Below are 23,701 nucleotides of genomic sequence, written 5' to 3'. Positions count from 1 at the left end.
ATCCTGCCTTTCTGCCACTTTCCTTGCGGGCCTTGCCCTCTTGCTCTGGCGTTCTGGTCTTCCCCTTAGAACGCATTCCGAGGTAACACCTCAGCAGTGGGGCAGGCGCCTCTTTGGCTCCATGAAGCAGCATATGTCCTGCCTGTAGGCTCACCCAGACATCCTGAGCCCTTGCCCATCCCAGAGGACCCTCAGACAGCTGTCCTCACCAAAGTCAGAGAGCAATGGCAGTCTTCAGACAGACGGAGAGGCTGCTCAGAAAGGAAGGGGACAGGGTCTCCCACTTCTCTCAAATCTAAGGGGTCAGCTCTGGCCCCGAGCCCAACCAGGGAAGTCCCTAAGTGTGGTACTGCTTCTCATGGTGTGTGCCCCTGGGCGCTGGCAGTCCCAAGGAAAAAGGAGAAAGAAGAGAAGGAGGAAGAAGAGGAGGAAGAGGAGGTGAAGGAGGGGGAGAAAGAGGAGGGGAGAAAAAGAAAAAAAGGAGGCTTATGAATTTATCCAAGGTACAGGGTGGTTCAAAATAAAAGGTAATTTTTCATGGATGTAGCACTTACGTGTACTGTTAGCACCATGCTAAATGTTTGCCAACACTGACTTCCCTGGGAGGGGCCTCCAGAGCTTTTATTTATTTATTTATTTATTTATTTATTTATTTATTTATTTATTTTTTAAACAGACAGATTATTATAGGACCGTGAAAGGCAGCCTGGTTTCTGGTCAAGCACAGGCTGGAAACCCCGGTGACCCTGAGAGGTGGCAGGAGTTTTTCGCCACTCCTGGACATTAGGCTCCTGGCACGAGAACACAGCCCTCCATAGATTTGTGGCCATCAAACACTTAAGGGCAATGCCCCAAGCTCCTCCACAGGTAGAGGTCATGATAGCCTCAAGACAGATCTCCATTTTAATGAGGTACCTAATAAACTCCCCTTCCCAGACACTCCTCCCTACAAAAGGTATTTAACCTCAGGCCTGCTCTGAGAACTGTGGTATGGTTTGAACTCATCTACTTTCTGCCATGATAATAAATGTCTTAAAACCATGGGTGCCTCTTTTCATCGAGATCCAAAGTAGGGAGCAATAGAACAGGCCTTCACCTAAAGAGCCAGCCATCTCATCTCCTGCAGGAGGGCTCTCAGTGTTCCCAGCCATGGCCTCCACCAAGACAAGCAGCTGGCCAGCAAGCCAAGGACTCTATCCCCGAGGGCTGCAGCCAGAGTTCTCTCCCTTTTCTTTTCCCCTTTGGCCCCGGGTTAGATCCAGCCTGTGCCCCTACTCTGTTCTCAGCTCTTCCGCAGCTCCCAGCAGTGCCTGGGTGCCAAAGAGCCTGAGAACCAGATGGCCCTGGCCTCCTTGCAGGCCCAGGAAAGCCCCCCAAAGCCAACTCCAGCAGTCCCTGGGACCCCAGACTGTGCTCCCCCACTCCTGGGGTGGTGTCCCTCAGCTTCCCATAGCCCAACACCTGCCTGGTGGCCTGGTGCCAGTGGGGGGTAAGTGCAGTCAAGACCTCCTGCATTTCCCTTCCCCGAGAGGCCTGAGCCTGTGGTACAGCGGACGAAGGACATCACAAACCCTACAGACTATGATTAAAAGGGAGGGTGGGTGACTTCCCCAGGACTCAGCAATGCCAGGTTTTGAGGCCAGATGACCTCTTTCTGGAACCCCAGGGACTGTTATTGAGGTGTCCCCAGTGAAGTCACTGGTCACTGTCATTGCTTCATTAGGGAATCCAGCTTTCTGTCCCTCAAAATGGGGCTTTCCACCCTTCACCTTAGCCGGAGAGTCAAGTCCTCCTGCGTCACCCGGCTTAGATATTGCCTCTAAGAATCAACTAATTAGAAAATTGTTCTTAGCTTGATCTTTCAAGCCCCTGACCAATGTCTCTTCTTCTCTGTCTTCCCGTATCAATGCACATACGTACCATACATGTAGTAAATATACAAACACATATACACACCAAGAAACACGACACAGGCTGAGCTTCCCAGTTTGGAACATTTTGCCTAATGAGTGTGTGACATAAAATGACAAATGGTGTTGGTAATTAGAGAATAAACACAGGAGGAAAATCCCCTTCAAGCTCGGCAAACACAATAATCCCCCAATGTACAATCTGTAGTACCTAAATAAATAAAAGGCAAGATAAGGAAAAGAGAAACCCAGCAGGGGCTTGTGGCCTAGCTGGATGTTCCTGTAGCTGGAAGGTGCGCTGAGGATGAATATTAAGTGCTGAGCTCAGAGCTCAGTACTGACTGTTACCTGGAACACTGGGCAGCAGTGTACGGTAGACATGACCGGCACTGGCACCTTCCCCTCGTGGATACTGGCCCTGAGTCATTATTGATAAGATAAATATTTGTTCCCCGGTGAATGTTAGCCAAGAAGGAATGTTGACCCTCCATTAGCCTCAACATTAGCCTCTGGTGACCTCTACTGCCACAGACATCACCTTTGGAAGGAACTAGGTATGCGTGGACTTCACATGCGGTGACAAAGACTCTGCCTGTCACATCCCTGGTGGGCTCGTTCAAGAAAGTGGCTTGTAAGAGATGGGAGTTCTGCCTCTCGGCTACTCTTCCTGAGTGCTCCTTGGGCCTGTCAGTATGGAGGAAGCAAAGGACAGAAGTGTGGCTACACAGAGCGGGAGGGGGGAGGGGGATCCTGTTCCCGAAGATTCCAGCTGGCTCTCTGACGCAGACCATTCTGTGTCTTCTCCTCACTAGGCACAGCTTTCTCTACTACGGAGATGGCCAGAGCCCAGGACAGTGGCTTCATGGATAGTGACACCTTAGTAGCACCCCATGCTGGCTTTCCGGTTCCGCTTGTCATCCTGAAATTTTAGACATTTCTGAACAGCAGACTCTAGTTCTCTGCTTGCTGTGTCCCTGATTGAATAGCTAGGTCTGAAGCACAGAGTGCTGCCACCTGCTGGACAACCTGGGTCTGCCCCTCCAGGGGTGAGCTTGAGTCTCACAGCCATGAAACGGAGCCAAGAAGAAAAACATCTGTAGCTTTGACCTTGGCTTTTTCTGCTGGAGGGTCTATACAACATGCTCTCATAGGATCCACTCAGAGTTAATCTCCCTGATGTGCAACAGAAAAACAGCTTCATTCTAATGGCTTTTTGGTGTTTCTGAGCACCCTTCTGCTTCTGAATTCCCCTGAGCACTGACAGACAAGGACAGGACGATGGTATCTAGTAGATGAAGGTAGGATGTTTTCCTCATTTATATGGTGTGGTGGTTTGAATATGCTTGACTATTAGGGTGGGCAATGAGCTCTTCCTCCCAACCACATGAGAGCCAACCTTCTCCTAGATGCCTTCAGATATAGATGTAGAACTCTTAGCTCCTCCCATACCACGCTTGCCTGGATGCTGCCATGCTCCCACCTTGATGGTAATGGACTGAGCCTCTGAACCTGTAAGCCAGCCCCAGTTAAAGGTTGTTTTTATAAGTGTTACCCTGGTCAAGGTGTCTGTTCACAGCAGTAAAACCCTAACTAAGACATATGGTGAAAAAATACTGGGCACAACTGGAAGGAAGAGAGGAAGGGTGCTTCTGGGGCACCTTATTTTGTGACTGCTACAGTTTTTAGTTCTGCACAAATGTGACTTCACTCCCCCTTGTGAACAGAGGTATCTTCACCCTCATTTCTCAGGCTCAGGGAAGTCACACAATTGGTTTGTGGTGAATCCAGGATTTCTTGTGTGAAATCCAAACCAGAATCTTCGCACAAAGTTGGATACTGTTTATTCTAACACACTCTGGAGGTGCCAGGATCTCTGCGGGGAGGGGACAGACCCTGTGAGTGTGTCTGGATGGCTGGAAGCTGAGAATGGTACCTAAAGCCTTCCTCCACCAGTCCGTCCAACCTGAGGTGTGGCCACCAGGTGGCGCTGTGGGCCAGATGCCGCTCCAGAAGGACTTCCCGCAAGCAAGGTCTAAGGCAGGCGGGAGACTATGTTGGCAGTGTTTGGACATCTCATGTCACAGGGTGAGGCTGTCATCTGATGTCTGTGCCCTCACCTTCACTCCAGGAACTCAAGCCTTGCCCCATTTTCTTTTTTAACTTTTGTTACTGTTTTTGAGATAGGGTCGAATGTAGCACAAGGTCACCTCTAACCTTGCAGCCCCAGACCCTCATGTAAGCCATGGAGGGCTCAGGAATCGTGCCTCACTGGGGAGGACCACTCACCCCTCCCTGCCCCTGCCACAGCCTGAATGGAGATCTCTCTCTCTCTCTCTACTGTTTTCTCCTCTTTTAGGCTTTGTCCCTGTTTTTACGATTCCAATGTGTGGACAGAACTGCATAGAGAGATCTTGTCTCAAAACAAAACAGAATTCCTTCCACAAGCAGGGCTTCGGGAGGGCCCAGGCCTGTTGTGTAACAGTACAATACTTCCCCAACTCCTACATTTGAAGCTTATCCTGCCTGATAAACAGGGCTGTCTATTCCCCACCTGAGTGACTGGGACCCTCCCACCTCAACTGTTTCTGCGCTGATCAGGACCCTGGGCTCAGAGTTTCTAGTTAATAAATCTCCCATGGTGACCTCATTGGCAAGAAAACCCAGCTCTCTCGATGGATGGGCATTGTTGGAATGTGCTGCCGTCTGTGCCCTTAACCCTTCATCCATATCCTTTCCTGAGCGCCACCTCCTTGTTCTGGTCTGCCTGTCATGAGTGCTGCAAGCCTCCCGCTAGGCTTTCCCTGGCTCCGAGTTCTCCTTTAGCTAGGGATCCTGTTGTGTCCCCCATGGCAGAGGCCCCAGCTCAGCCCAGAGCCTAGCACTGAGTAGGTATCAGCAACAATCTGTTGCTGGTGTCGATGAAGGCACTGGATACCTCCCTAGACTGGCCAGTCAGAACCAACCTGTTGACAAGCCGACTTGACCCCCAAGAAGCTGGAAGTGAGCTGTCACCGAAGTGTGCTGACACCGGAGGTGTGCAAACACGAGTGACTGTTCCACGGCAGCTTAATGCAATGATGGGCAAAGCTGACTGACTGACGGGAGTTAGAGCAAGCCTCTGGGAAACTCCTAAGGCACATTAGGAGCTGATTGTCCTAGGTGAGAAAGAGCTGAGGGGCTCAGAGAAGGCAAGGACAGAACCCCTCCACACAGACACAGCTACTGCCTGAGCTGAGGCAGGGGCATGCGAGGTCCCAGCAAGCTCACCGCTAAAGCTGGACAGATGGTGGGTGACGGTGGGGTGGCATGGAGAGGGGGTGAAGGAAGTGGATGGGGTACAGGAAGAGGGTTGGTCCACCCAAGTGGCTTCCTCTCATATGCTGTCAGACACCCCCAATTCTGGAAGGCTTTTGGCCTTTTCAGGGAGAACAAGCAGCCCAAGGTGGGATCTAATTTATCTTTGTGGCCCCAATCCCAGTCCAGTGATTGCCAGCAAGCACTAGTTCAGTGATGGAAAGAACTCTTACATGTGTTTATTAAACCAAGGACCAGTCACAGAGTGGGCTGGGCTGGGCTAGGTTGAGAAGACAGAGCTCTCACTGACTTGCAAACATCTCTGGGACCAGCCCCAATGCCCACATGGTCACTGATAACCACCTTCTTCCCGAGTACCCCTAGCCCCAGAACAGCCTTACAAAAGTGAACACATACATTTATCTTCCTCTCCATCCCCCGACCAGCAGAGGTGGGGGTTAAAAAGTGACAGTTCATTTTAAAAAGGCAACGACTCATAAAATGAAGACAGGAACGAATCCAGGGCTGGAGAGCTGAGATGTGGCCCTGGGGTGAGCACAATGTGCGTGGGAGACCCTTTCTGCCACACCCCTTGGAGGGCGAAGTAGGTCTCTGGGCTCTGGCCCGTGGACATCAAGCCCATGAGTCCCTTGGAACTCATGGCCAGATGGCCACAATTGCATTGACTTCTTAGAAAAGCATCTTAAGACGGTGTCCCTGGGGGAAATGTGTACGTTTCCAGTCTTGATGCTGGGGGTACTCCCATCCCAGCGTAAGAAACTGACAGGCTTGAGACTGAGGTGTTCCAAGCTTCCTGAGGCTCTGAAAGGGGACTGACTGTCCTCATACCGTAAGCTGGCCACCACCGGACCTAGGGTCCCCACCTCTGTGACCTTGTTGCTGCTACTGCTGGGCACAATGGGAAACAGCACAGTGACTGGTAACAGGGTACCCAGCAGGGCAGGGGAGACAAAGCCCCCGACCTCAGCAGGAGGCTGGGCTTCTGTCCAGGACCCCAGGTGAGCATGACTGCTGCTCTAGGGTCCCATATTACCATCTGCCCCCAAGGTGGGTGGATTCGATGTTCTCTCTAGGTCCTTCTATCACTAAGATTCGACCCAGGATTCCATGAGAAAAGGAAGAAGTGGGCCTCACGGGCTTGGAGCTAAAAGGTGTGACTAGACACTGGACTCAAAGGGACCTTCAGCCCAGCGGACCTGAGTCAGCTTTGCAGTGCTGGTGCTCACCTACAGTCCTAACATCGTGGGTCAGGTCAGTCCAGACAAAAGGGAAGGCACTTCAGGGACGAGTGGGGCGGGGCTCAGAAAGGGACCAAAGTCCCTTTGGCATCGAAGTTCCTTTGCTCATACACAGTTCTGGGCGTTGAGCCACTGCGACAAACAGGCAGGTTGTGTTATTGGGTAGAGGCCCCAGGTATAAAAACTATCCTCGGCCCATATCTTTACTGAGATGGCCGCCACTTAGGCCCGTAGACTCAAGGCCACAGGCATTGGCACATTGAAGTATTAGTGGGGACCTGAGCAAGCCCAGGACGGAAGTCTGTCAAGTGGCCTCAGGCCACACCATTCGTCACAAGATATCTGGGCCCCTGGCAGCAGATTCCTGGGTGTCTCCACAATGTAGGACGACCTTAGGGCTGGAGCCAGGCTGCCGGTGGTAGGCACCCTCCCGCACCAGGCGCCGGCACTGCACATCTTGGCCTACGCTGACGCTTTGTAAAGCGGGGAGGTGATGTAGCAGCATCTCAGGCAGGGGCACCAAGCTGGAGCCCGACAGGTCTAGTTCTTGCAGCAAACCCAGGCCTGAAAACACCTCAGCTCCTGCCCACTTGAGCTTCGGGTTACCTGACAAGTCCAGGACCTGAAGGCTGGGGAGCTCCCGGAAGCCGTGAGGGGGTAGTTGGAGGATACCCTGTAGGCTGGCCAGGGACAGGTGGGTGAGGCCTGCCAGCCCCATGAAGGCACCTGGGTTGATGGTGGCCAGAGGGTTCCCATCCAGGCTCAGGTAACGCAGGGGCAGGTCTCGGAGATCCGGCACAGCCCGGAGCCGGTTCCAGGACAGGTTCAGGCTCTGAATGGTAGGTGCAGGCAGGCTGGCCCGGGCTGGATGGGGGAGCAGACGGTGGATATGATTGTGGGATAGGTCCACGTGCAGTGCCCGGCCCTGGCTGTGGGTGCTGAAGGCAGATATCGAGACCTCTCGCAGTCGGTTATGGCTCAGGTTGATGTCACTCAAGGGGGAGCTGGTGAAAATCTCTGCCGGCAGGGCTGCCAGGCCATTGTGGCTAAGGTCAAGTGACTCCAGGTAGCGCAGGCGGGAGAAGGCGGAGGGTGTGATGCTGGTGAGGAGGTTGTAACTGAGATCCAGGCCAGCCAGCGTGGTATAGCCGGGCCCTGCCAGCACTGACTCATTCACGGTTTCTAGTCGGTTGGAAGACAGGTCCAGGTGGGCTGTGTCCAGAGGGATGGGCACAGGAACGATGTGGGGGCCCAGGCTGCTGCAGTCCACTCGGATCAGGCTGAAGCTGTCAAAGAGGCCGAACGTCTCTTCTTCACACTGGCAGCCAGGGAAACATGGCCGAGTTGCCTGCACTCCGCCCGTGGCCAGCAGCAGCAGGAACAGGGAGCCCAGCATGGTGACACCTGGAAAGAGAGCTGCAGGTGAGGGCGGGTGTACCAGACACTCAGATCCTGCCCTAGAAGACGGCCCATGTGCAGGGACACAGCTGGAACTTGTCACCGCTCCTAGCCTCCTGGAGCACTCGTAACCCCCAGCCCCCATTTTTTTTTGCCCCCAGTCCCCACATCTGTATGGTTAAGAGCTGAGCCAGGTGGGTGGATCTCCACTGGGATCATGAGATGCAAGTGGCCTGCTCTGACCGAAGTAAGGTGCCCGGACATCTCACGTGAACTCTGTCAGACCAGACAGTCTCTTGGCTGCTTTTACTCTAACTGCTGATCTGAGGCTCTGAGGCTGCTGGAGGCCCAGGTATGCCAGAGAGGACCTCACAGCGCAAGTGTGGAGTTGGGGGCTTCGTTCACCTTTGCTGAAAGGAAGCCACAGGCCAGCTGCTGAGCTGGCTGCCTGGGAACATCACCTCCTCTAACCCTCACCACCACCTACAAGGCAGAGTCACAGCTCCATCTCACTGAGAGAGAAGTGAGCTTTGAAGGGGTGGAGACAGCCATGACTACAGCTAAGCATGGCAGAACTCCGTGGGGAGGACCCCAGAGCCAGGACCCTTGGCTGCCAGGCCTAGGCCCTCCCCGCCCCCTTAGCTGCTTCGCTTGCAGCACCATCTTCCTTTCTACTGGAGACCCAGGGTCCAGACTCCCAAAGATGCTTGTGAGACATCCGCCGTCCTAACTAAGCCCCGGTCTCCTTACCCGTGCCCTACTCCCAGCTAACACAGCGGGGTCACCTCTCTGCTCCCCCCTTAACTGTGGAAGGTGGTGGGCTTGTTACCCCGCTGTACAGAAAAAGAAACAGAGACAGAGAGAACAGGTGCCTCACCGCCAAACTAGCATAAGACAGGGCAGAATTAGACCCAGGCCTGCTCAGTTCTTCTGTCTCTGTCTCCTGCCTCCAGCAGGCCTGCTGGGAAGTCGGGCAGAATCCAGGAGGGGGTTTTCCTCATGGACGCAGGCTACAACCCAAGCCACTTACCCCTTAACCTCAATTCATTCTGTGAAATTACTACAGAAGCCACTACTTAGGTCTGACACTGTGTGCTGTCATATCTAAGGGTCTGTACTAGGCACACTCAAGGTTTACATTCGTGTGCTGGGTGGTATTAGCATGAGAACCAGATGGTTATATACTGAGAGCCTCTAAGTGGCCCCCTCCCCTGCTAGGTGGCCACTCAAGGGACAGAGACTGTTCATCTGGGTGGCCTGTCCTCCTGCCTGTCTCCCCTTCCATGGCCTCCAGAGAAAGAAATTGGGAGGGGTGAGGACCTGCCCACCTTCTAGGCTGGGGGTTGGGGAGCAGCTGGGTCGCATTACCAGCCCTGCATGAAACTTTAAAGGGGCAGCCACTTGATCTGGCTCAGTCCTGGGCCAGGGAGAAGTGGGGCCAGGCTCTTCTCCCTACCCAAGCCTGGGGCCCTTCTTACCCACCCCTTTCTTTTGTAGAGACCAATTTGAGGATTAAACCCGGCCCAGGTGCATCCTGGGCTTGGTCCCAGCCAAGGCTGGACAGAGTGTTCCAACGTTTGCACCAAGAGGAAAATATTAAGTTGCTCCAGGCCCCCTTTGTTCCCCAGAGAGCTCTCCCAGAGTTCATTGCCCCCACCCCTACCCCGCCCTCTAGCTAAGCTGATCTGTTCCAACCCACCCTGCCTGGTGTTTAAATAAACACCACAAAGGGTCCCCCAAATCACCTTTGGCTCCCAGAGGTGATTATACAATGCGCTCACAAAATGCCAAGTGGTTTACCCTGAGCTCTAGCTTATGTAACCAGCAGGGCAAATACAGGCCAGATGTGCTCTCCTCTGGGCCCCAGACCTAGACTCTGCACAGGGTGGCATGTCTGTCCTGACATCCTCATGCAAGCTAACAATCCCCTGAACTGTGAAGAGTCTCCCACAGCCTTCCCTGGAGAATCTGGAACACAGCCGTGGTCCTCACGACAAGAGTGAGGGAGTCCAGGTGGAGGCCCACCTAGGCACCCCGGGCGACAGATGCTCTAGGCCGGACCCTTGCCCTGCTGTGCCATAAACATCTCCTCGGCCCCTGCTGTCATATTTGGGCCCTGGGGAACTCCAGTGAGAAACAGGAAGTGACACAAGCCTCTCTCCTGTAGGCCTCAAGTTTGTTCAATGAGACCAACTCTCCCCCCCCCCCCCATTAAAGGATCTGAAGAGCCACTTGCTAATATTTTGGACATATTATGGGAGAGACGAAATGGGGAGGACAGTCCTTCGAAGAGCTGCTGTAAGGACTCGACATGTCCTCCTATGGGGGACATGCCCAGTGCAGCCAGATCACTGACGGACAGATAGACAGCCGGGCTGCTCTGTCTCCCGAGGGTAGGTGTCAGACACAGGGCCTCCATCCTGCTTCTCTATACTCCAGGACGCTGACAAGAAAGCAACAGGGCAGCTCTGTGTTGGGACAAGTCCCAGGGGGAGAGTCAGAGGCCATAGGTCTCTGTCACTGTTCTGCCCTGGACCGTTGTGACCACCAGTCAAGTCCCCTCTGTGAGCCTCTGCTTCCCATCTTCACAATACAGGGTTTAGTGCCAACCCCAGAGCTACAGAGTTTTAAACCCGAACAAGCCACTAAGCAAAGTCATGCGGCTAAGCCTCGCTGGGTGTGAGTGTGTGACATCATTAGCCCCCTCCCACCCACAGCTACATCACTGACATCTTGAACACAGGAGGTTTTGAGACTTTTCAGTTTTATGTCCAGGAGTTTGAGTTCCTCATCTGTGTAACAGTATTAACGTGGCTCAGCCTCCATTCAGGGACCTCGATTCTGGGGAGAAAGAGCAGAAACAGGCAGGCAGCGCACACAGGCAGCCATCAAAGATGTCTGAGGAGAAGAGAGATCTCTAGGGCAAGAGATCTTTTCTACAAAGCAGATGAAAGACATCCGGAGGATCAACAGAACACAAGGCAAGATATTTCACACAGCTCTGGTCTGGTAGAGAGCGGGTCCTGTGAGGCCAGCCATGAGCTATTTAGGGCCCAGGATGTCAAGTCCACAGTGACTCTAAAGAAAGTAGGCTGCTGGCCCGTGAGGCCGAGCGTGAACGGTGCAAATGCTACGAGGCTGGGTAAGCTCTAAGGGGCTCTCTTGACATCATATCAGGAACCTGCCAAGAGTTGGCCATATCACTGCCTGAGGGGATTGTTTGTAAAACCACAGAGATCAACCACTCCCGGACAAGAGGCCTCGAGAAGTTGGAGATGCCCTTCTCCCTTCCCTGTCCGAATCCCCTCAGGGATTGGGCCCTCGTTGTCTTCCGGGTAGCAGCTCTCCTACACGGTCAGCTGTCGTTCATGCTGTCCACAAACAGAGAATTCCAGACTTGTGAGTTGCAGAGCCCTTGGAGATGACGGTTGACTGAGGTCCAGAGGAGCATTAAGGGATCCATAACAGCAGAGCAAGGCCCAGGAGCTGGGACCCACCACCTCACACTGTCCTTGCGTCATGTCTTGGACATCTACCGGCCTGCCCCTGCCTGGTGGAACAAAGCACTCTCTGTCTCCACAGGCTCCCACTGCCCTCCCTCCCGGCCTCTCACACCTCAGGCTACCAATAGGCCTCCTTTGGAGGGTACTGAAGAAAATTCAAATTTCAACCATAAGATGCCAGCAGCTTGGGACAGAGCACCTCCTTCTTAACCTAGGTATCCTTCCCTAATGGAGGTCAAAGTCAGACTTGGTGGCAGGGTGGCAGCACAGAGACCCAGCCAGAAAGCCACAGGGGTGGCTGCAGGACCTGGGACTGGCTGGGTATCCGGATCTGCCACTAGAATCTCAGAGTTCTCGGACAAGAAGTGAGGGCTGCGGACCACGTAGTGACGGAGCACTCTGCTCAGTCGGTGCTTAGTCCCTGGTGGCTTTTCTAAATATCCTGGAGGTGGTAACATTTCCTTCCTGTCCCTTCCCAGCCAGATTCCTACTTGCAGAGCCAGACTCCCAGAAAGTTCACAGTAGTTTGCACTGACCTCTCAGACACTCTGCTGGTGAGGGCCCAAGCACCCTCCTTTTCTGTGGACACCTCTCTGGGGTTGTGTTAGAGGTTGGAGTCCAGGCTCCTCCTGGGCCTGGTTGCCAAGTCCGGGTACAGCACCACAGCATTGCTGACCCATAGAACTTTCTAGCTCTTTTTTAACAACTTCCACAGGGATCCCCAGGGACAGGAGATAAGCGGGCAAGGGTCTAGCTGCAGGTTGGGTCAGTGCCCAGCATCTGCTTCGGACAGGCCTTCCTGTCAACCAGCTGTGCCTCAATCCCAGGTGGCCTTGCACCTCACTCCCCTCAGTCCACAGAGAGGATAATGAAATCCCCAGGGAGAGATTTCCTAAGTGTCAGAATCAGAATTTGGGGGACACACTGGTAGCCTGCCCAAGTGCGTGAATCCCGCTCCACGACAGTCCTTCACGGTGCTGCTTATTACCGCTGTCACACAGACAAACAAGGGCATGGTATTCAGTCAGGTAACAGAGGAACGGGAACCAGACCCAGACACGTTAGCTTCAAACCCATGGCGAGCCTCGCCTGGCAAACAGGCAGTGTGGACAGCTGCTCAGAAGCAAGCAAACAAACAAAAAGGCCTAAAAGATGTATCAGGCACATAGAAGGTTACGGTGTCACCGTAGGACACTTCAGCCTGTCCTATGCATTCTCAGCACAACCAGGAAGTTCGAAGCCATTGTACTTGTCTTAAAGCTGTCTAAAGAGTCTAGAGAGGTTCGGTGACTTGTCCAGAGTTACACAGCCTCTGAGGAGACAAAGGCTAGATCCAGGCATTCTGAATCTGGCACCTGGCCTCCTTCAAGGTATGAGTGGGGCCTGAGACTTCAGCACCCTCCCACCCAAAGAATGTCTGTCACAGGGTGACAGACAAGGCCCCAAATGCTATTTTCTCCTTCCAGCTGATCTTTGGGGGAATTGTCAAGTTCCCACTTACCTGAAGCAGCAGCACGTGAGAACACAGGGAGAGGCTGCATGGGGCAGAAGGGGATCTGAAGACTGCGTACCAACTTCACAGGGTTTCACGTGATGGTGAGGCCACGTCTTATAACATGGAGAGCAACTGTCGCTGCTCCCAGCAGGGCCCTGAACTGATTAATTAGAGAAAGCAAGAACTCAGCCTAAGCTGGCCCAAGAGTCTCAGTAAGTGTTGTCTTGCCTCTGTGACTGCAGGGCCAGAAAAGAAATGCTAAGACACACCGATGGGGGGAGAACCCAGAAGTTACCCCTGGAGATCTGGGAAGGTGGCAGAGGCCAGAGAGAGCTGAAGCAGGGTGGTGTCACCTATGGCTGAATGAGAGACTGGCACCAAACCAGCAGTCACTCCTGGGCAGGTAGGTCTGTCCTCTTCCTCAAACTGGGCAGTCACCTCACCCTGTGTAGCTCATACTCGGGAGAATTCTGTAGCCCTCTGGCCTCTGGCCTCCACCTCTAAACACTGCTATAGCTCTAATAAAGTGCTACGCTGGGCAACAGAGTCCATCCTCCAACTGAAGATCAAGCCCCCACCACTGTGCCCCATCTAAAACCAATTCCACAAAGACAGCCTCTCAGGGTGAATGCCTGTCACTCCCCAGGGACCTCTTTCTTCGCACAGGCTATTTCTTTTGACAAAGATGGCCCCTTTGTTGTCCACAAATTCCCACTTGTTTGATTCAAAAGCTACCTGTTCCCTGAGGCCTTCCCAGCCTAGCCTGGCTTTCTAAAAGGGCCACTGGGCTATGGCTGTCTAAGACTGTGCCCAGCTCATCTCTAGGGTGGATACTGTCATGGCAGGGGCAGAAACCAGAGGAATGACATGACAGGGACAGAGAGGCCTCCTTCTGCTTGGGTGCTTCCTGGAACTCAGGGTTTGGCTAAGTGGTAAAACCAGGCTTAAAGTCGGGGTTCATGTTATTTCTGCCTCTGCTTGCATTCACACAATGTATGTAACCAGACACCCTGAAACCACATCTTGATTTATTAGCACATGTAGTAATTTGTTATGCTATTTACCAGTCACAACACATCAGTGAAACAGAAATCAAAATCTGCCTTTGAAGGAGCGTGAGAATCAGACAGGTGACAGAACACATGCTAGGTGACAGAGGCGGGAGGCTATGGAAGGAGAGACCACAACTCCCAGACTTCCTGACTGGAAGATACGCAGCACCCTGCCTTCAGACAGGCCTCCCAGACTCCAACACCATCCAAAGGCCAGAGGAAAGAATGACCAAACACCCCTCCCCCATAGTTGTTTTCTCCAGCAGTTCTCTGCACACAGGCTCAAACTCTGAGCATCAGATCAAACTGATGCTCAGAGAGTCACCTCTGCCTTCCCTCCCCGCCGTTGGGGAACTCCTATTCCTCAACACCCAACCTTGCACCCTGACAGGAAGACAAGTACCTGTTGCTGTTTCCAGAAAACACAGAGCCCTGCATGTACTGTGGGAAGCCTTTCCAGCCTCTGCCACCTATTGGAAAACTTCAAACCCCCGAGTAGAGTCACCTACTCAGCCAGGTCTGCTCCTGTGGAACCTGTCTGCCTTAGTACTTGCTTTGAGTGGGGCCCAGCTGTCTTCAGGAAGTATCTACAATTCCTAGGCTCAGAGTCCTGAGAAAGGATGGGGAACCCAATCAAGTACACTGTCTGCATTGAGCCAGAAGTTACAATTAAAAAGAAAATTGGTCTGAATTCGATCTTTTGCCCAGTCTGTCATTTAAAAGACAAGCAACTGCAGCTTTTGCCTTTACACCGGCCAGTGGAACAACTAGGTAGAAGCCCTGTGGACTCAAGAACTCCAGGCTGGTGCATTCCAGCCTTCCTAGGAACAAGCTACTACTGCCTGGGCACAATTGTTTCCAGGCTCTGTGACCTCTGGTAATCAGGAGAATCAAGAGTACAGAGACGGTCCACACTCCCTCTTTCATAAGGACTAGAAACAAAAAGGAAAGTGGCCGTCATTGTCTTTCCCAAGTTTGTCCCTCACCCCTACTCCCCCACCCCCACCCCGACGGGGTAGTACTGACCGACCAAAGTTCTTAGTTAAAAATTGGGGTGGAGGGTTGGGGAATAAAGTGTTTGACTTATCTTTGCCACTCAGGATCAAAAGCTCAGACAGGATGGAGCCCCTCCCACTCTGGGGACTTAGCAAGTCTAGACCTATCCGAAAGGCTATCATGGAGCAAGAAAGGATCAAAGTTTGAGTCACTTGTGGGCCCGGCCAAGTGTGGGCGGGAGCCGCTTTCAACTAAGCTCGCCACGCTGGTATCCACCACGGTCCGCTCCCGCGGTATAGACTTCTTCTCACTTCATCCTCAGCGGTGACCGAACCTCAACGGGGCTCAGCAACACGCCCGTGCCCTCCGTGAGCCATTGGCTGTCCCTTTGGAAACTTATGTGTGGAAGGCCCCTTCTCATCACAGCCCAACCAGGGTTAGGGGCCACGAGCAGGCCGGATGCAGGCAAACCGTGGCCTTTCTCACCTACTGGATCGGAAGGTTCGTCCCCTCACTCTGGGGTCCGGTTAAATGCAGACCCGAACTCAAAGCCAAGCAAGTCTCTCCACCAAGCTGACTGATCTCAGTCCACACTCACTCTGTCCGGGGCGCAGAGCAGACTACTGCCAGCAGTGCGCTACTCCCGGGTCTCCAGCCTCAGGCCGGAGCCCAGACCAGCGGTGTCCCCTCCCTCCTCCTACTGGGGTCCTGTGAGGGTGTCCCGCACGCTCCGCCCAGTCCTGACCCGGGCCAGTCGCCAGGCACTGCCGACCACCCCCAACCCACCAAATCCATCTCATCCCCTCGCGGCTCAAAGGACCTCCAGAGGTGAGAGAGAGAAGGGCTGCCAACAGGCGTTGCCGGAGGAACCCAGAGAAAAGTTTGAAGCCAAGTAGGGGGAAAACGATGGATAGCAAGGGAGCAGAGAGTCGGGGCTGCTTCAGGCTCTCAGGGCGCAATGCCCCACAGACACTCTACCCAGACACGTCCCCAAGCATAGACCACGTAAGCGGACTCTAGGAGCGCTCACCGGTCCCCACAACCAAACGCAAGGCTGCAAAACGGGGACACCGGAGCGAGATAGCCACGCAAAGCCACGCACACACAAAGGCACGGGCAGATGCTGGCTTCCGAACCCAAATCCACAAAAGACCCACTACCGTGAGATGCACGTGTTCTTACAAAGACCCTGGAGGCGCCGGCCCACGCCCGCAGCCCCCAGGCAGAGCCTTTGTCTTCCGAAAGCCCTCACCCCTGCTCCCCTGACTGCGTTGCTGTGGCTCGGTGTCCCGGAAAAGTTGGGGGGCCTCGGCAGGACCCGGACCCGCCCCTCGCGCCGGCCTGCTCACAGGATGGGGCGGTGAGGTTGGAGTCCCGGGCTCCAAATCTCCAAATGCGCGCCGATCTCGCCGCACCTCCGGACAGCACCCACCTGGCAGGTCCACAGCTGTCTCCTCGGCACGCTCACCTAGGCGACCCGGCGTTGGCCCGTGGGCCGGCGCTTTTCTCCGCGCGACACGTCCCGCCCCACGTCCCCGCCCGCCGCCGAGCTCCCCTTGCTCGGCACCCAGTGGCCGCAAGGGCTCCAGGCCAGGAAACTCAGGGAGCGTCGTTAAAGTGCAAGTCTAGGGGGGCGTTTTAGCAGCCCTGCCCCCGCCCGCCGGCCGAGCACGGGTTCCACCCTAGGGAGCGTCTAAAAAGTGCGTGGTTCCCTCCCACTTCACAAGGCCTCTCCCCTAGCTTCCTGCATCCCGGATCCCTGCCCCCTCTGCCTTCCTTCAGTTGTGCGTCCCAGTAATCTCAGCAGATGGCCGCTGGGTCGGGAACATCTGGAGGTCGCCAGTGTGTGTGTGTGTGTGTGTGTGTGTGTGTGTGTGTGTGTGTGTGTGTGTATGTAAGCAGAATTAGTAAGAATGGGTGGGTGAGGGTTTTCTCTCAAATTCTACCCTACCCTACCCTACCCCACTAAAAAAAGTTTTTAAAAGGTCTAGAGTCCTTAATGGGTGTGTTTGAGAAAAAGAGGCAGAGACAGAGAACAGAAAAGAGAGAGAGAGAGCTTAAGCAGGAAAGCTGGCAGACACCAAGTGAGGGAGAAAGCAACAGACATAACAGACTTTTTTTTCCTGGAGGGAAAGTCAACTTCTGGCTGGATTTCCAAGAAGGGAAACTGCTCTGTAGTAGAGGCTTAAGCCTTCCATCCTCTCCAGCCGAAATTATTTGCATATCACACACACACACACACACACACACACACACACACACACACACACATAATATATATATCACATATATATCAAATCTATCACACACATAGATAGACAGACAGAAAGAGACAGACAAATAGCTAGAGATGTGTGCGTGTTTGAAAAAAATACAGGAGTGAAGAAATTGCCTGCTGCAGGTACTTCTGCCCATTTACTCCAACAATGCCCACCTCCAGAGGAAGGCACTTTCCAGTAAAGGGTTAGAGGGAAGTTTGGCGTTGGCTCTGGACCTCCCAGGGACTTGCCACTTTGGAAAGGGCCCCTGGGTGGGGAAATCCAGCGCCGTTCCCTGCCACGGCCCAGGCTTGTTGCATCCAGTCTTTTCATTTCTTTCTTCCTTATTATTTAAAAACAAAAACCTTTGCTTGGGCTTGTGTGTGTGTGTGTGTGCACACGCACGCGCGCGCTCCTGAGGAAAAGGGAGTTCCCAGTCAGCAAAGTCAAGCTCACACTCAGAAGAAAGTAGTTGTTCAGACCCTGGCCTTACTTTCACAGAATAGCCCTGGGGGCTCACCTGGGCTGAACCCTGCTAGTTAAAGAGAGGGGACGGTGGTCCCTGTCTATATGCTTGCCTGTTATCTTAGTACTGGGAGGTAGAGGCAGGATAACTGTCAGTATGAAGACAGTCTAGCTCTAGAGAATGTTTCAAAAAACCAAAAGAGGGGAAGAAAAAAGAATTCCATCATCCTTGTGAATAGGAGGTCTCTGGGGGATCTTTTCACTGTAGCCTCATCTGGAATCATATCCAAGTGGGCAGGCCCACCCTTACAGTTGGGCTGCTGGGGTTTAGTGCTGCACACCAATTCCCTTGGAGCCTCCTGGGCAGAGTCTGAACTCTTCTCCCTGTACAGTAGGAATACAAGAGGAATGATGTAGGGTTGGTGAAAGAATTCACCATTAGAGACCAAAGGAGGAGGAGGGGAACAGGTTTATTGAACACACTGGGAGAATTCATGGAGGCGGAGAACCACCTGTCTACAGCTGCCTATTCTATTTTTTAAAAAATAAAATTATATTTCTTTCATTGTTCCAGATGTGGGGGATGTACCTATATTTATTTGTAGATGTCAGAGGACAGCTTGTGAGGTATTAGTCTCTCCCCCACCACTTCCACTGTGTGAGTTCCAGGGATGGGACTCAGGTTACCAGGATTAAAGGGAAATTGTTTCACTCATTGTGTTATCTCATCAGCCCACTATCACCTTTGGTTAGGAGGAGCCATCGTGCAGTTCCCATCATGCAGTCCCCACCATAAAAATGATAATGACTCTTTCTGATTGGTTAGTGTTCAATTCCCAGAGGAGGCTGACTTTAGAGAGAGCAACTCTCTGGTCTTCCATGGAGGTTCATTTTGACTGGCCATGTTCGCTTGGCGGGAAAAAGTCTGCTTTAGGGCTCTAATGATTTTTTTTTTTTTTGGATTTGGTTTTTTCGAGACAGAGTTTCTCTGTATAGCTCTGGCTGTCCTGGAACTCACTCTGTAGACCAGGCTGGCCTCGAACTCAGAAATCCCCCTGCCTCTGCCTCCCAGAGTGCTGGGATTACAGGCGTGCGCCACCACTGTCTGGCTGGCTCTAATGTTCTTTATGATCATTAGTAGTCTTGATGGTTGGTTTCTGAGATGTAACATACTGGGCAAGATAATGAGTTTCAGTGCCTAATGAAAGATCTACCTGAAGAAATGGCCTCTACATGGGACCTTAAACGGGCTTGAGATATCTCTGTTCAGGGGTGATAGGAGACCTTAGGACTGCTACTGAGAGGAGACCTAGCCAGGACTGTTGAGTTTCTCGTATTAAATCACTAAGGAGCCTCTTAGCCCTCTCTGCCTTTCCTGCTGGTTGTGTGTATACACTGTACAGTGACACTTTATTTGAAGGGCCTCACCGATCCCTCGGTTCTTTTTCGTTTGTTATTTTGTTGTTTGTTTGAGCGAAGGCTGAGCTGCTATCTGACCATTGAGAGAAAGAGAGACCAAAGTGAAAGATTGCATGTTCAAGCACTGCTGCCCCCACAGTCTCTAGTGTCAGAGGGAAAGGCTTTTTCATACAGCCAGGGGAGGTGACTAATCATGTTCCTGGAAATAACCTCTCATTTTTGCCCCTCCCCCATAGATAACTTTTATTAAACTCATTGGATTATTGTGGTGGTTTGAATAGGAATGGCCCCATAGACTCAAGTGTTTGAATGCTTGGCCTGTATGGAGTGTGGCTTTGTTGGAATAGGTGTGGCCTTGTTGGAGGAACTGTGTCACCGTGGAGGTGGGTTTTAAGGTCTCCTATGCTCAAGTTATGCCCAGTGAGGAACAGTCTCCTTTCACTGCCATTGAATCAAGGTGTAGAACGCCTTCTTCACGTCTGCCTGCATGCTGCCATGTTTCCTGCATGATGACAATGAACTAAGTCTTTGAAACTGTGGGCCAGCTCCAATTAAACGCTTTCCTTTATAAGAGTTGCATGGTCATGGTGTCTTCACAGCAATAAAACCCTAAGTAAGACACTCATTAAAAAAAAATAATAATAACAGGGGACCTAGATGGGAAGAAGGAGATCAGCAGGAACTCCTGTGGGAAGTTGTCCTAAGAGTATAGGGATTTGGTACAACAGCATATAGAGACCAGAGCCTCGTTGATGACTCTAAGGTCTTGCACTAACCAGTACATGTGATCAGGCCTTCTGACTACCAGTATGGGTTTGTCACAAAGGAATCTACAGGGACAGAGTACACTGGTGACCATCCATCTGGTCTTTAGAGCTCTTTCTTGAAAGGGTGTGTGAAGGGGCAGGGTATCCAAGCACTCTGGTTATGGGATGATGACTGAACCCCTTTGGGAAAACTGAGGGAGTGGTTGACAGGATGAGGTGGGATGAAGGAGGACTTCCCAAGATGCCCGGCCTTCTGAAGGCCCTGGCAATCTATCTGAACACTCATGGCTGGACTTTTCACAGATTTAGAGCTGGAGACAGGAGCATGAAGGCTTGGGTATGTATAGGAAACCTCTGACCACCTAGAACATTATGACAGAGCTGGCTGAGAAAAGTAGTGTGTGGTGAAGTGTCACATAAGGGTCACATTTACAGGTCTCAGAATGTGCACTGCAGCCAAGCCACATTACAAAGGAATGCAGGATGTATTTGTTTATTTATTTATTCCTTCCTTCTTCCTTCCTTCTTTCTTCCTTTCCTTCCTTCTTTCCTTCCTCCTTTCTTTCTTTCTTCTTTCTTTTTCTTTCCTTCCTTCTTTCCTTCCTCCTTTCTTTCTTTCTTCTTTCTTTTTCTTTCCTTCCTTCCTTTCTTCCTTCCTCCTTTCCTTCCTCCTTTCTTTCTTTCTTTCTTTCTTTCTTTCTTTCTTTCTTTCTTTCTTTCTTTCTTTCTTTTTTTCCTTCCTTTCTTCCTTCCTTCTTTCCTTCCTTCCTTCCTTTCTTTCTTTTCTTCTTTCTTTCTTTTGTTTAGGATCTTGGGATTATAGTTACCTCATTCTTTATTAAACATCCCAGTGGTGAATGTGATGGGATAGAAGGTGCCTGCCTCTTGGTGAGACAAGGGTGGATGACCCTAGTTAAATGTACTGAGGCACACCTCTAGAGCAAAGGGTCCAAGTAAGGGAACTCATGGTACTATTCTCTTATGGGGGGGGGGCACATAGCTCTTTAGAATGGCCCTGCTAATGAGGTATCACTTTTGTAGTACTATGACAAAACACCATGACCAAGATAACTTATAAAAGAAACTTTTAATCTGGGCTCACAGTTCAGAATATAAAGTCCATGAGCATCACGATGGGGAGCACGGCATCAGACATGGCACTGGAGCAATGGCTGAGCACTCACGTCCTGATCTACAAACAAAAAACGCGCGCGCATGCGCGCGCACACACACACACACACACACACACACACAGAGAGAGAGAGAGAGAGCCTAAAAGGTAACTCTATCAACTGGGGACCAAACATGCATATATGTGAGCCTCTAGGGTGCATTTCTTTCAAACCATCAAACTATCTGCCAAGAATTGGAGGCGAAACTTTAAAATAAGGGTATCGGTTTTAAAAGACTCCCTTGCTGTGGGGGCCCACAGTTAACAGTGTGATGGTTTGTATATGCTCATCCCAGGAGTGGCGCTATTAGGAGGTGTGGCCTTGTTGGAGGAAGTGTGTCACTGTGGGGATGGGCTTGGAGATCTTCTCCTAGATGCCTGAGGATTCCCAGTCTGTTCCTGGCTTCCTTTGGATAAAGATGTGGAACCCTCAGCTCCTCCTGCACCATGCCTGCCTGGATGCTGCCTTGCTTCTGCCTTGATGACAATAGACTGAACCTCTGAACCTGTAAGCCAGCCCCAATTAAATGTTGTCTTTTATAAAACTTACATTGGTCATGGTGTCTGTTCACAGCAGTAAAACCCTGACTAAGACAGCATGCAAGAACACTAGGCAAGGTTCAGAAAGAGAGGCTTAACCATCTGGTAACTGCTGCAGAGATGTTCCCAGAGGGATGAAGCCAAGTCTCAGGAAGGCTGGCCAGGAGAGAAGGGAGGCCACGCTGTGGGATGTGTGAGAGCATCCCCTGTGGTGAGCACAGCTTGGTGGATGGTGTTGTACAGTTTGTACCAGGAACAGGACCTGAACAAAGAGAAAGAAATCAGTCCTCTCTCACAGGCTGTTCCTCACAGCTCTCATCAAAGAGTTTCCCGGGCTAGAGAGGCAGTCACCAAGAGAGGCAGTCTCCAAGAGAGGTCTGCCAGAGAGGCCCAGTCCCTCACCTCTGTGAGAAGAGTGTGAGAAGACAGAGGCCTTTAGGTTTCACAGGAGAGTTGCCTCAGCCCTGAGCCTCAGTGGAGAGTTCTAGGCCAGAAAGAGAAGGTTCCCAGGACAGGCTGGGTTCCTCAGCTCTCCATACAGTAGCATGGTGGCAAACTTATTCCCAGAGGAGGCTGAGTTTCTCTTATGTCGGTGGCAAAAGTGTGCTTGAGTAGGGAGTCTTCTAGTTATGCCTAGGTCAGAATCCTTCAAGTGCTCTGAAGCTTCTGTAACAGCTTCCTTCTCAACCTTCCTAATGCTGAGGCCCTTTAGTACAGTTCTTCATGTTGTGGTGACCGCCCCCCCACCCAGCCATAACATTATTTTCATTGCTACTTCATAACTGAATTTTGCTCCTATTACAAATCATAATGTAAATATGATTTACATGATCAGTGTTGCAGCCCACAGGTTGAGAACCACTGTTCTATGTAACAACTGGAAAAGACTATCAATGGGGGTAGGGGTGGTTGGCAGGCTGGTGAAGGATTCTGAATAGGATGCAGTAGCTAGTGGAGTGCAGTGGCTCAGTAGGCCAGGCAGGTGACAGAACCACCTGCTGGGTGCCTGTGGAGGTGGGGGTTATGCTCCCCCACCCTGCAGCTCCTGTCATGTAAAAGAGGGAGGTCCTGGGCAGAGGCTGGGTTTACACACTAGCAGCTTTGGGACCAGGTCAGAGTTCATTTTGATTCTCATGGTTTGGCTGCAACAGCTTCTTTTGGGGAGACACTGACTGGAGACACAGGCTCTAAAAGTTCCCTGTTAGGGCCCTGTTCCCTTTCTATGGTGTCTAGATCATGGCTCTCTCTCTATAGTTTCCTCTCCCTAATGAAGGCTCGCTACCTGACAGGAAGGGTCACCCTTTCACAGGCTTTGTGTCTAGTTCCGGACTATTACAGAAGAGAGACTGGCAGGAGCTTAGGCAGGGTCCTCAGCCTCTGAGACTCGGTTTCTGCCACTGTAAAAGAGGCTGAAACATGGGTGAACAGGGTAACATGTCAGTCGCTGGCTTGCTCCGTTGTATGGGTGTCTCTCTCACAGCCCCAGGAACTGGGAGCCCTGTGGCCTTGGGAAGGGTCAATAAGATAACTATCTGACTCTGGTGTGTCTAGCCTGCACTCAGCAGTCCTCTCTGCTCTCTAGTGTAGGCCTAATGCAATTATGCACTGTGAAAACTTCATCTTTGTATTATTTAAATTCTGATTTCCGTGCCCTCACGTCTTGCTGCAATCTGGACTCGGCATTGTAAGGTTTATTCTAAGAATCTCTTGCCTCAAGTTTGTGCAAACAATACTCACCATTTATTCCATGCCTTGGTAATTAAAGCTGGAAAAGTCAACAGCTAGGCAATAGAGAGAATAGAGTGGGACTTCACCAGCCAGGGAGGAGGGAGAGAAAGAGAGGAAAAAGAGAGGAAGAAGAGAGTCAGCTCTGAGGAGGGCAAGGGGAGACATCTTTAGAAAGCACATTTGAAGACCTATACTAAAATGCACATATCTCTGGGAGGGAGCCAGATTAGCTTAGAGGACTTCAATAGAATTATAATGCCTAGTTATTGTACTTTAAGTTGAAAATAAATCTTGGTCTCTCTGTGGGATTAATGGAGAACTAGTGAGGATAAAGAAATACAGCCACTATATTAATGTACTGCATATATTTATATTAAAATTACTGATACATTTGGTGCCCAATTTAGCACTCAATGTCTAGTTTTTCTCTACCTACCCCCCAGCTC

The 23,701-nt window shown here is 51.7% G+C and overlaps 1 protein-coding gene across 4 annotated transcripts; it reads right to left on the bottom strand.

The window, feature by feature from the left end:
• Nucleotides 1–5,413: 5,413 nt before the first annotated feature.
• Tsku (tsukushi, small leucine rich proteoglycan) lies at nt 5,414–16,493 on the bottom strand. 4 transcript variants are annotated; one of them, XM_052158164.1, is made up of 2 exons: nt 16,340–16,493; nt 5,414–7,867 (listed from the first exon to the last, which is right to left on the bottom strand). In XM_052158164.1, exon 2 carries the CDS (start codon nt 7,857–7,859, stop codon nt 6,795–6,797), a length of 1,065 nt encoding a protein of 354 aa, XP_052014124.1. In that variant the 5' UTR covers nt 7,860–7,867; nt 16,340–16,493; the 3' UTR covers nt 5,414–6,794. The 4 variants fall into 4 exon arrangements, with proteins under 4 accessions (XP_052014124.1, XP_052014130.1, XP_052014127.1 ...); XM_052158170.1 differs by having other exon boundaries at nt 16,257–16,367; XM_052158167.1 differs by lacking the exon at nt 16,340–16,493 and adding an exon at nt 16,160–16,250.
• Between the last annotated feature and the right edge of the window lie 7,208 nt (nt 16,494–23,701).

Source organism: Apodemus sylvaticus, chromosome 1, assembly GCF_947179515.1.
Source record: "Apodemus sylvaticus chromosome 1, mApoSyl1.1, whole genome shotgun sequence".
Classification (NCBI taxonomy): domain Eukaryota; kingdom Metazoa; phylum Chordata; class Mammalia; order Rodentia; family Muridae; genus Apodemus; species Apodemus sylvaticus.
Note: the sequence above shows the minus strand (reverse complement) of the source record. Positions and strands in the feature narration are given on the sequence as shown.